Source organism: Fusarium mangiferae (assembly GCF_900044065.1).
Source record: "Fusarium mangiferae strain MRC7560 genome assembly, contig: FMAN_scaffold006, whole genome shotgun sequence".
NCBI lineage: Eukaryota > Fungi > Ascomycota > Sordariomycetes > Hypocreales > Nectriaceae > Fusarium > Fusarium mangiferae.
In genome coordinates, this window is record NW_024573926.1 from 1,038,506 (window position 1) to 1,050,497 (window position 11,992).

General features: G+C 47.5%; 2 protein-coding genes and 1 non-coding gene across 3 annotated transcripts; 2 read left to right on the forward strand and 1 right to left on the reverse strand.

Annotated features, from left to right (window-relative positions):
- Nucleotides 1–2,358: 2,358 nt before the first annotated feature.
- On the forward strand, nucleotides 2,359–4,101 carry FMAN_03071 (uncharacterized protein; the record flags this gene model as incomplete). The annotated part of the gene is made up of 3 exons (XM_041831843.1): nucleotides 2,359–2,853; nucleotides 2,905–3,811; nucleotides 3,866–4,101. 3 exons carry the CDS (start codon nucleotides 2,359–2,361, stop codon nucleotides 4,099–4,101), a joined length of 1,638 nt encoding a protein of 545 aa, XP_041682365.1.
- A 368-nt stretch (nucleotides 4,102–4,469) lies between these two features.
- On the reverse strand, nucleotides 4,470–8,880 carry FMAN_03072 (uncharacterized protein; the record flags this gene model as incomplete). The annotated part of the gene is made up of 7 exons (XM_041831844.1): nucleotides 4,470–4,903; nucleotides 4,953–4,994; nucleotides 5,046–5,185; nucleotides 5,255–5,417; nucleotides 5,468–7,950; nucleotides 8,027–8,208; nucleotides 8,257–8,880. 7 exons carry the CDS (start codon nucleotides 8,878–8,880, stop codon nucleotides 4,470–4,472), a joined length of 4,068 nt encoding a protein of 1,355 aa, XP_041682366.1.
- A 1,172-nt stretch (nucleotides 8,881–10,052) lies between these two features.
- Nucleotides 10,053–10,134, forward strand: tRNA. Its single transcript has one exon. It is a non-coding gene; the product is annotated as a tRNA-Ser (tRNA).
- Nucleotides 10,135–11,992: the final 1,858 nt, after the last annotated feature.

Below are 11,992 nucleotides of genomic sequence, written 5' to 3' on the forward strand. Positions count from 1 at the left end.
CCCGAAGCTCCAGAAGCCACTTACACAGCCCTTGGTCTTTAGTACGCCTGGTGGGGAAGAATATATCGTGGAGTCGGTTGAGCTCCCTTTTCCGCGGAGGAGAAAGATCGCACTAATTGATATAGTAAACCCGGGGATTTATTAGTGTATTCGCTAATAAACACATAGGAACTGGAAGACTAATGCCGAATCCGACTACAAAACCGGCCAAAAAGTCCCGCAGACTCTCATTGCTATCTCCAGGGTATCTCCAGAATCATGAGAATGCGACGAGACATATTCACCATGCTGTAGGACTGATTATTCAGGTAATCAAAAGATTTCGCTTAGCTTATCTGAACCTTGACAAATATTGATTTCGAGGTCTTGTGCTCTATCTCATGTTCTGGGCGTTCCGATAAATCGCGATTATGCTGCTGAAGGATTATTCCCTACATATAACCACCCACGATTGTGGCAGCAAAGACTTGCATTTTACCCAAACTCGCAAAAATTGAGGCGAACATGTCTGTGTCAGCTGTCAGTCACCGGATCACGCATGGAAAAGAAAGACCACGAGGAGCAATGGGTCCAGGGCTACAGCAGAGCCGCATCCAGCCTTGGTTTTTAACCATTGGTTGTCGCTAATCGATGTAAACAGACATGACGCCATGATAAGATACCTGTAGTAAATATACGCGCACCTCGGGCAGTAAGAAGTTATCAGACCTTAATATAGGGTCTCAAAGTAAACTGAGTAAAAGATATCCTAGACTTGATATCCTCGATTTATGCCAATTTACCCAAGTCTTTTTATCATTTAGGACCAAGATCCTGAGTTTTATCTCCTCTAGGCGCATAACGAGATCGCGCCCGAGTCAATAATCGACCAAGATATTACTCTCGTCACAAATTTCCAAAAAAGGATATCGGTCAAATATTCCCCTTGCTCTGTAAACCGTAACTGGGCGCGTGCCAAGAGATGCCATCCTAGGCCATCATGTTGAACAGGGCTGAAGTGTTGCCAATTTTGGCAATTCTCGGCGCCGGCCACGAGCCTCAACTCCCGAGGATTCATGGAATGAACTTGAGGTCAGGGTTGCAATGGCCAAATCGTCTTTGTTAGGAAATAGGCGGCGAGTTTGTCGATCGTTGCAGCGACGGCGAAGCCAACCTTGTACAGTAAAGCGGATCGACAACTTCTCCTGGAGCTTATTCCATGGCGTATGATTCGCTCGTGTTCTCAATGATCAATGTCAGTACCGCCAGTTTCCGTAGAAGCAGAGATATAGCTTCTGAACGTCATTGCCTCATGAACCCCTGTTACAATTACAGGATTAATACCTCACATGAATTCGGGGAGGTCTCCGACTGTTATTCGCATAACTCGCCGTGGCATATCCGCATGCCGAATCGGTTCAACTAGACAATCAGTAGACAATGTAATATCTCTCAGAGATTTATTGTAGAGACCATTTCAGAGCGTAGGTCACTAGAGTTTCTATGAAGAGACCAGAACAGCCATCAAGCTCGGCACAAGCTCGTCTTAAACTTGTAGCGTTCCGAGCGAAATTTATTTTATAAAGGCTAGAACTCAACTAGAACCAAGCTGTTCGATATTGGAAAGAGAATGCAGACTATACAGCCGGCCGTCGAGCTATAGGCCGGAGCATGAGTCGTGTTGCAATATCGCCGAGTAGATACACGCCGATCATTCTCTGTCGAGGTCTAGCGTCCTGGGGATGAAACAAGATTCGGAAAAGAATACCACGAGCTTTAGACCTTGAGATCCAACTCCAAAGATGCATCTAGATACTTAGACTTCAAGTTCAACTGCAAAGTATCCAAGTTCTAAGGTCTACAGGACCTGACTGAGAAGAGCCGAATACCTTTCCAAGGTTAAGTAAAATGCCCTTAATCTCTCATCACTATCAAGTCTGTAGAATATGATCGACGAATCCTTGCATCCTCTCTGATATTCCCCAGACCATACCCCAGATGATGAGCTCTATTCCCCGCACACTATCTAGCCACAACCCATGTATGCGTACTCCTTCATGACAACGTCCCGTCATCACTCGCGTTCTCCAGATTTTGACGGTCCGGGTGGCGCCGTTGGGAGCAGTTGATCGTCATCGTACTGCCCGTGTCTGGCTCAAGGTGCCTGAATTAGGTTTCGGAGCCAAGAGAATTAGAACAGCCACTCTGGCCGCTGAGCAGTTTCGGAGGTTAATTCAGAGAACTGTAGTCTTCCTTTCAGTATATAAAGCCTGTCATATCCCGATAGAGTCGTGCTTCTCCGTTTCAAACAGTTCCATCAACACTAATAATCCAACATCCAGCGCTCCACATAGCCCCTTATCCTTCCAATTGCTAGTCATGTCTTCCAAAGATGACAAAATCCTCCATGATGAAGATGACGGCACTGTCGAAGACATCAACATTGTACCTACAGCAGACCTCCCGACAAGACTCGCAGACAGCGTCGCCTATGGCCCAGGAGGTATCCGAGGCGTTATACAGTCCCCTTTTGTCTTTGGGGCTGCATTTCTCGCTTCATTAGGTGGATTTTCCTTTGGATATGACCAAGGAGTTATTTCCATCATCAACGTCATGCCTCAGTTCCATGATGTCTTTCCTAGGGCAGCTTCTGGCTTTGGGAAGGGCTTCATGACTGGTATGTTGGAGTTTGGAGCTTTCCTAGGTTGTTTCTTCATGCCCTGGATGGCCGATAAGATCTCCCGAAAGAAAGCTCTGGCTGTAGTTGTTGTGATCTTCAATATCGGTGCCATACTACAGACTGCCGCCGTTAACTATGAAATGCTCGTTCTTGGTCGCACAGTCGGTGGAATAGGTGTTGGCACTCTTGCATTGGTAAGTCGCAAAACCCATATAACTTGAAGCACTTGTCTGAGACCTTTCCAGGGCGCTCCTCTTTACATCTCCGAAATCTCACCCCCGAATCTACGAGGAACTCTTCTGGTTCTCGAATCCATATCTATCTGTGCTGGAGTAGTGGTTTCATTTTATATCACTTATGGAACTCGCCACTTGGAGGGCGAGATTGCCTTCCGTCTTCCTCTTGGCCTTCAAATGGTCTCTGCAACAGTCGTCGGAGTTGGAATCCTCTTCTTCCCTTACTCACCCAGATGGCTTGCCCTTGTTGGGCGCACAGAAGATGCTCTCAGCAATCTATCTCGAATGCGTCGTCTCCCACCTGACGACTCTAGAGTCCTTACTGAGTATCAAGGCATTATCGCCGAGGCGCAATTCCAGAAAACCGTGCTTGAGCGCCGCCACCCTGGTAAACAAGGCTTCAAGCTCGAAGTCTTGACTTGGCTTGACTTGTTCAACCACAAGACATGGCGAAGAACTGCCGTGGGTTGTGGAATTTTGTTCTTTCAACAATTCAGCGGAATCAACGCCTTCATCTATTACGCCCCGACTCTCTTCCAGTCACTTGGCCAGTCTGAGGAGATGTCTCTTACCATGTCTGGTATCTTTAATGTTCTTCAGCTAGTTGCTGTTGGCGTCTGTTTCTTTATCATAGATCGAGTTGGTCGCCGTCCTCTGGCCATCTTTGGTGGTGTTGGAGGTGCTGTTTCGTGGGGAATCATGGCTATTCTTGTTGGCATCTTCTCACACGACTGGAAGGCCAATGCAGCAGCTGGTTGGGGGTGTGTTGCTATGGCCTTCATATTCATTCTATGTTATGGAGTTTCATATTCACCTCTGGGTTGGGCCCTTCCATCAGAAGTCTTTCCCAGTGCAACTCGATCTAAGGGTGTAGCCCTGTCAACTGCAACTTGCTGGATTTGTAACTTTATTGTTGGTGAGTCCTACATAGTCCCTTCTTACGAGAAACGTCATTAATTCGCATATATAGGTGTCATTACTCCTCCTATGCTAGAGTCCATTGGATTTGGCACGTATGTCTTTTACGGATCCTGGTGCGCTATCGCAGCTGGCTGGGCATACTTCCTTGTCCCTGAGACCAAGGGTAGATCTCTAGAGGAGATGGACCAAGTATTTGGAGACAACAGTGGTCAAGAGGAGAAGGAGATTATGAAAGCAACTGCTGCGCAGGCCAGAAGTGCAGGCAATCCTGTTAACCTTGTGTAGTTCGTTTGCTACTCTCAAATGGTACAGTAAATCTAGATTTTGATTAAAATATTAGATTTACGATGATCGCCGATAAAACTTAAAAAATATGCTTTCCTATGATATGAAACTGCAATAATTGTATAGCTGGTGAGGACGTAGGGGATTGCGCGCGCTTTCACTACCGTCTCGCTATATTCAAAGGCACGTATTGAGTTGTTGACCTAACATCACAATAAAACACTCGCAAAACCACTGGCTATGCGCACGGTATCAATCATTTTCTATAGTTGAACTAAACATTCTACCCTTCTTACCTCATATCCCGTTCTCCATGACCATAAAACATCCCAGGAACCCGAACACCAAAATGCAAATTTCTTTTTAATTTAAGCAACCCATTTACGGGCGTTCAAGAAGAGCTGGAACCAAGGACCATACTGTCCCCACTCAGCGAGCTGGCGCTCAGGCTTCCATGAGCCAACATCAGCCATAATGGTACGCTCAGGGTGAGGCATCATGGCGACGACACGGCCGTCCTTGCTCTGGACACCTGCGACACCCTGAGGGCTGCCGTTGGGGTTGAAGGGGTATCTCTCTGTAATAGAGCCGTAGTTATCGACATAGCGGAAGGGAATAAGACCCGAGTCGTTGACGAACTGCAAGTCGTTGGCAGAAGAGAACGCAGCTCTGCCCTCACCGTGAGAAACGACTATGGGGAACGAGGATCCACTCATGCCACTGAAGAAGACAGAGTTCTCGGACTTATCTTCAATGGTCACCATCGAGTATCGACCCTCGAACTGGGTGCTGGCGTTTTCAACTGGAAATGGTTAGGCTCCACCACCGCGAATACAAGCAGAATGACATACCGAATGTTGGCCAGTGCTCAGCTCCGGGGATCAATTCTTTCACTAAAAATTGTTAGTATGATTTAAGAGACAACGAACGAGGTATGAACTCACGTCGAGTCAGCATTTGACAACCGTTGCAGACACCTAGTGAGAAGGTATCAGGACGCTGGAAGAAAGCCTCAAACGTCTTGCGAGCACCGTCATGCATCAGGATAGATTGGGCCCAACCGTTACCAGCACCGAGAACATCACTATCGGATGTTAGTATCGCTTCGAGAACGAGAACATTCCGACAAAACGCTGATAATGGATTTACTCACCCATACGAGAAACCACCACAGGCAGCAAGACCTCGGAATCCGTCCAGAGAGAAGCCGTCAAGGATATCAGACATGTGAACATCGACAGCGTCAAAGCCAGCAGCTCGGAAGGCAAAGGCCATCTCGGCGTGACCGTTGACGCCTTGCTCTCGAAGAATGGCAACTGCGTGATGTTAGTATGTACCTAATTCGTTCAGTACTTTGTGATCTTACCTCTGGGCTTGTATACCAGGCTCTTGATGCTTGTGAGAGCTGGAAGGCTGACATCAGCGGGATCAAACTTCAGCTTGTAGTGTAGACCAGGATCCCTGTTATCTTGAATAGCCTCGAACTCTGATTGAGCACACTCGGGGTTGTCTCGGAGCTTCTGCATCTCGTAAGAAGTGCTAGTCCACCACTGTTGGATCTTGGCACGCTCCAGGTCGACGATGGTCTTTGATCTGTACTTGACAAGGAGAGATTGCTTGCTGGTAGGGCGAACATAGCCAATAGTCTTGATAAGACCGTGGGGAGGACCACATGTTGCGAAGCACCTCTTGAACTTGGTCTCGTCACCTCGGCGGATCTGGAAGACAGCTCCCAATTCTTCGTTGAAGAGGGCATCGAGCACCTTCTCCTCAGACTCAGCAAGGTTGTCAAGAGAAATATCAGCGCCACATCGGCCAGCAAACATCATCTCGGCAACAGTTGTGAGCAGACCACCATCAGATCGATCGTGGTACGCGAGGACAATGTCCTCCTGATGAAGCTGCCACAAAGCATCAAAGAAGTCACGGATGATCTGAACATCGCGAACATCAGGAGATTCGTTACCAATTTGACCGAGTGTTTGAGCAAGAGCGGAGCCACCCATGGCACGGAAGCCCTGAGCAAGGTCAACGAAGACCAGGACAGACTCGCCAACCTCCTCAACACGGCGAAGCTGAGGTGTCCATGTGCTGCGGACATCTTCGACCAAGCTGAAGGCTGAGATAACCAGTGAGACAGGAGCAGTGACAGTCTGGGACTCAGAGGTGTCCTTGTCCTTCCAGGAGGCCTTCATAGACAGAGAGTCCTTTCCGACAGGAATTGAAACACCAAGTTGAGGGCAGAGCTCCATGCCGATAGCCTGAACAGCATCGTAAAGAGCAGCACCTTCGCCAGGGTGACCAACAGCGGCCATCCAGTTGGCCGAGAGCTTAACGCGCTTGAGATCACCGTTGACGGGACCAGGCTTGATGTCAGCAGCACCAAGGTTCATCAAACTCTCAACAACAGCCATACGGGCAGATGCGGCAGCCGAGATGAGAGCGAGGTTAGGCTTCTCGCCCATGGCCATGGCCTCACCACGTCGCTTCTTGTCATCAAGACTGAAGCTGGTGAGGGTGACCGCGACATCTGCAACTGGAGTCTGCCAAGGACCAACAAGCTGGTCTCGAACAGACAGACCGCCAACAGTACGATCACCAATAGTGATGAGGAAGTTCTTTGAGCCAACAGAGGGAAGGTTGAAAACCAACTCTGTAGCTTTAGTGACCAAATCGCCAATGTCAGAGCTGCCGCAGTGCTCGGTGAGACTTTTGACAGCGTCAAAGGGACGAAGGTTCTTCTCAACACGTTGAACGTCCTTAGAGATTCGTCGTCCAGGAGGAAAGAGAACATCCATGGGAAGGTTAATGGGATCAACGGGAGGCTGGACAGTAGGCTCACGATCAGTGAGAACAAGCTTTGAAACACCACTCTCATCCTTGGTAACGGCAGTTCCTACAACGGAGAAGCCACATCGCTCTCGTCGGCAGATGCTAGTGAAGCGGTTGAGACCATCCTTGTTGACGAGAAGAACATATCGTTCCTGAGCCTCGTTACACCAGATCTGAAGAGGAGACATAGAGTTATCGGCGCTCTCAACCTGCCGAAGTTCGAACTTGCCTCCAAACCCAGCATCCTTCACAAGCTCGGGAAGAGCGTTTGAGAGACCGCCAGCACCAACATCGTGGATAAAGGCAATTGGACTTTCTGGTCCAAGGGCGACGCAAGTGTTGATGACCATCTGGGCTCGTCGCTCCATTTCGGGGTTTCCACGCTGAACACTGTCGAAGTCGAGATCCGCTGTGGCATCGCTGCCAGTATTGGAGGAGGCGGCACCACCACCAAGACCAATCAGCATAGCAGGTCCACCCAGGACAATAACATGGGCGCCCTCTTCAACATGGCTCTCTTCCTTGAGAGCATGTTGGGGTCGAACGCTACCGATGCCACCAGCAATCATGATTGGCTTGTGGTATCCTCTGTACTCTGGAGCGTCGGATCCGGCCTCGTTGGTGAGAAGAGTACGGAAAGTACCGGTCAAGGCAGGACGACCAAACTCGTTGTTGAAGCGAGCAGAGCCAATAGGGGCCTCCAGCATAATGTCAAGACTGGAGGCGTAGTGAGAGGGACGTCCAATATCAAGCTCCCATGGCCTCTTGTTGCCGGGAATCAAGAGATCAGAAACCCAGAAACCGGCAAGACCAGCTTTGGGAGAAGAGCCACGTCCAACAGCACCCTCATCTCGAATCTCGCCACCACTTCCAGTCGCGGCACCGGGAAAGGGGGAGATGGCAGTGGGATGGTTATGCGTTTCAACCTTGATGAGAGGCTGGACAATCTCGCGGGTGAGCTTCCAGCTTCCGGTGGAATAGTCTGGAGCCCAGTAGTTACCCTCGTCACCGGAAAGGCTATGAGTGAATGTTAGCAAACAATTCCGAATACTTGATCTCCAACCGGAATTGTATTTGTGTAACTAAGACTTACACGGCCGCGTTATCAGAATAAGCGCTGATGACATATTCGGGATTTAATTTATGGGTGTTTTTAATCATGCCGAACAAGCTGTTCTCCTGGCTGACGCCGTCAATTGTCCACGAAGCATTAAAGACATGATGCCGGCAGTGCTCAGAGTTGACCTGAGCAAACATGAACAGCTCAACGTCGTTCTACTGAAATCAGTAATTGATTTTCAACGTCGGACTTATGAGTCATACAGGAGATCGACCAAGAGTAGTGTACTGTTTAACCAAGTACTCCATGTTGGGTTGGTCGAGACCAAGCCCAGCCTGTTTGTTATGTTCCTGGAGAGCGGCCAAGGGACCGCGCTCATCGGAAAAGATGTCGACAACAACGAGAGGGTTTCGAGCACCATGAGCGAACATGGTATCGAGTGCCGGTGGAGAAAGGCTGAAGAATTCTGTCATGCGATCATGCAGAATGTCTCGGAAACCCAAATCCTCCTCTCCCTTGGAACCATCCTCGAGCTCGATATGGATGACTCGACCTCGTTCGATGCGGTTAACGGTCTTGAGATCGCAGACGAGGGCGATGCTGGTAGCTTTCGAGCTCCATGGGGAAACGTTTCGAGGGCTGACGTAGATATCGATGGCATTCTTGTTGTCGCCTGTTGAGGGAGCATCTGCAGGCTGCTCAATGGCCTCGAGGATCTTCTTAATGCTGCCGAGAACGGCGGCATCCTCAGTCTCGAGGTCGACGTAGTATTGCCAGGAGCCCGTGAGCTTAGCAACCTTGACGGGACTCTGATCATTGATGCGCTGCACGAGCTTCTGGACTTCAGAAGCCGTGTAGCACGACTCGCCGATCAGGACGTGGTGCATGGTGAATGGATTTGCGAGTGCAAAGCAAGATACGCCTTGACGCTTGTACGTCAACGTCCTGTAGCAAGAAGAAAAAACCTAAATTTTGGCGGGGTTTTCGATGCCGATCGGGGCAAAGTTTCTCCGCTCTCAGGCTTATGGCGACTAGAATTCTACTTGCAGAATCTTTTCTAGGTTTTAGACACAGAATAGTCTTTAGGTTATATGATACTGCAAGCAATTGCTCACTGATACTATATTTCTTTTCTATCGCTTAAAATCTTATCGCGACATGCTGGAAGCTCTGCAAGTCCCCTCGCGCGGGGTCGTTCTGCGGGGAACTCTTCCTTGCTGAGCCTTCGAGCGGAAAGTGTCGAGCCTGTGCAAAGGAAAATTATTTACATAGGTAACTAGATGTTTTCTACTTTGTAGAACTAACGTTGGTTGCCGAGCTAGATCAATTTAACTAAATAATGATGCATACGCTACCCTAGTTAGTGAACCTCATACATCGCCAGGCTATTCTAGCCAATGTGACTGTTTTGTTACGGCTCGGATGTAGTGAGCTCTGGAGAAGGGTCATATGGAACGAGTAGCTTACGAACACCAAAACAATGGATTAACTTTGATATTTATCTAGCGTGAAATCGTCTTCTGGCGTATGCCTCTAGGCTATAACTGAAGGGAAGCGAAAACAATTCAGCCGGTATCCTTACGTAGATGGTAAAGTGTTGTTGCCGAGGTTTTAACTTGGAGAGATGTTATACTTCATCTATACCTAATTTAGCAAGAAACCGGGACTTCTTGATCATTCTTCGTATCTTCTTAGATTGTCTTTGGAAATCTGAGTCTGTTTGATTACCACGAAATTTCGACAATCTGCTGTGGCTGGGCAACGTTTTCATCAATAAAGGTCTAGACTCAGTAGACACAATGAGGACAATGAACTGTATTCGTTGCTGGAGAAGAACTGTCTTGCTTGTATCAGGGTGAGACATTAATGTGCAATGCTAGCGGACACATCTGAGACAGGAAGAATATCAAATTTGGGCAATCCCGAGAACAAATTGTCATGTATATTTCGTATTCTCAAAAAATCACCCTGCCTCGGGAATGAGTTGGGTCAAGCGGCCGGCCTTTGCCGTGACCCCACCAAGATGTGTGGAGAGTCGGAGAGAAAAGTGTAAGCAAAAGGCGCAGTGGCAGAGTGGTCTAATGCGATAGACTAGAAATCTATTCTCTTCGGAGGCGTCTGTTCGAATCAGGCCTGCGTCGCTTCATCACCTTTTTGGCATCTGATATGGTTTATTAATGCCCTTTATAACACTTATCATATATAGTAATAAGTTTTCCCTTTATTATATTAATAATGCGCTATATTAGTTTATTAATTATAAGGTATAGTAGCTATTAAGTAAATTATATAAATTTTTACTATTTTTATATTAAATAAGCAGTTATATACTTAAGGAATATTAATTTCTATAAGTTTATAAGTAAATATATTTAAATGTAATTCTTAAGAATAATAAAATACTTCTTAAAAGTCAGGCATTTTGCAAACTACCTAAATTAAAATATTAACTCTCGGTCTGGAAAGTTAAACGCTTAGGGTATGCTATTATTATCGTTTGTCAAATTTCACTACTGTATACCTACCCTACTACTTATTGAATTTAGTCCTTTACAAGACAGTGACTACAGGACGGGGAGAGACCTCAATCGACTATCGGGAACAAAGCTGTCCTGGGAATGATAAAGATGCTTAAAGATGCTTAAAGATGCTTAAAGATGCTTAAAGTGAGTAAATTGAGTTAAACTATCGAACGGCTACAAAGCGGGTTTACCGAAGCTCTCGTTAAGTTTCTGTCAAATACAGACTGCCCGGCTACCAGCTCCAAGCTGCTGACTCCTAGGTTCTTATATTTATCAATAGCTTACACCAACTACCAATCTTGGCAGGGCCGAGACTCATGAAGCTCCCATGAGCCTGGCGCTCGGCTTGGAGGCTTACAGAAAGAAACAGTTGAAAATGAATTGACATGAGTAAAAAGAGAGTTTGCACGAAGGCCAATAGTGCATTGAAAATTCGTAGTTTGATTTGTAATAAGTCAGTTGCCACACGGGCAGAATGTAATTGTTAACGGGAGAGGCTTCGCCTCTCTGACCGATGTAATGGACCCCCCCGAGACACGAGCAAGATCCTGATACCTATTATGGGCATTGTGGTGATTGAGACAGTTTCTGATGTCTTGCCCAGGAACACGAGCAAACAATGATGGCTAAAACGGAAATGTCTCTCAAAAGTACAGAGAATGGTTAACCTGACGATCACGTTCCTTTGACCAATATGAATCCATTGAGAGCGATGAGATCGGCATTATTCGACGTCATACATTGACGGTGTATTCAGAGGATGAAGCCATCTTGCGATCGAGGGTCATCGGTCATTGAAATTCGTGCAGACTATCATCTATGTCAACAGTTTGTTGGTAAGGAATCTTTTCGACAGCCTCCTTGGTAAGTGTCTAGATACAGTTTCTATAATTCGACTTGGCTTGATTCTTGACCAATAGGTTGCTTCTGTCACGTCAATAAACTCTTTACGTGACGCCTTATATCAAATGAAAGCGAGATATCAACAGAGTGAAAGCCGCAACTGGTTAGATCGACCAGGCTTGGCATCCAGGTCCGAAGCAAACCTTACTTCTAGGCAACTCTAAAAAGACGGATTGAGGTGAGATCCTTGCAGTCCAGATCAGTTCGTGATGATGTTGGTTCCCCTTAAGGCCCTGATATGTGGCGTCTGTGGCGCCTGGGGCTTGCACGCTTTCACCCAAGACAAACGCAAAAAGATGGACTCCCCCCTGACCCACACGATCTACGCCTAAGATCTCTATCCCGATCGGTGCGGCACGTTCCAGTCTATAGCCCCAATAGCTTAGATCCAAGCTGTCTACGTGAGACATGGCCCAATCATGGCCCGGCGCATGCAGGTCCATTCAGGGCGAAATTCTTCGGACCTAACAACCCGCCCAACGAGGCTGGCAACGATCGCTACAGAGATCCTCTAGGACAAGATGAGCTCCTAGCTCAATGACGACATTCCTGGCTCCTCCAGAACGTCCTGGGA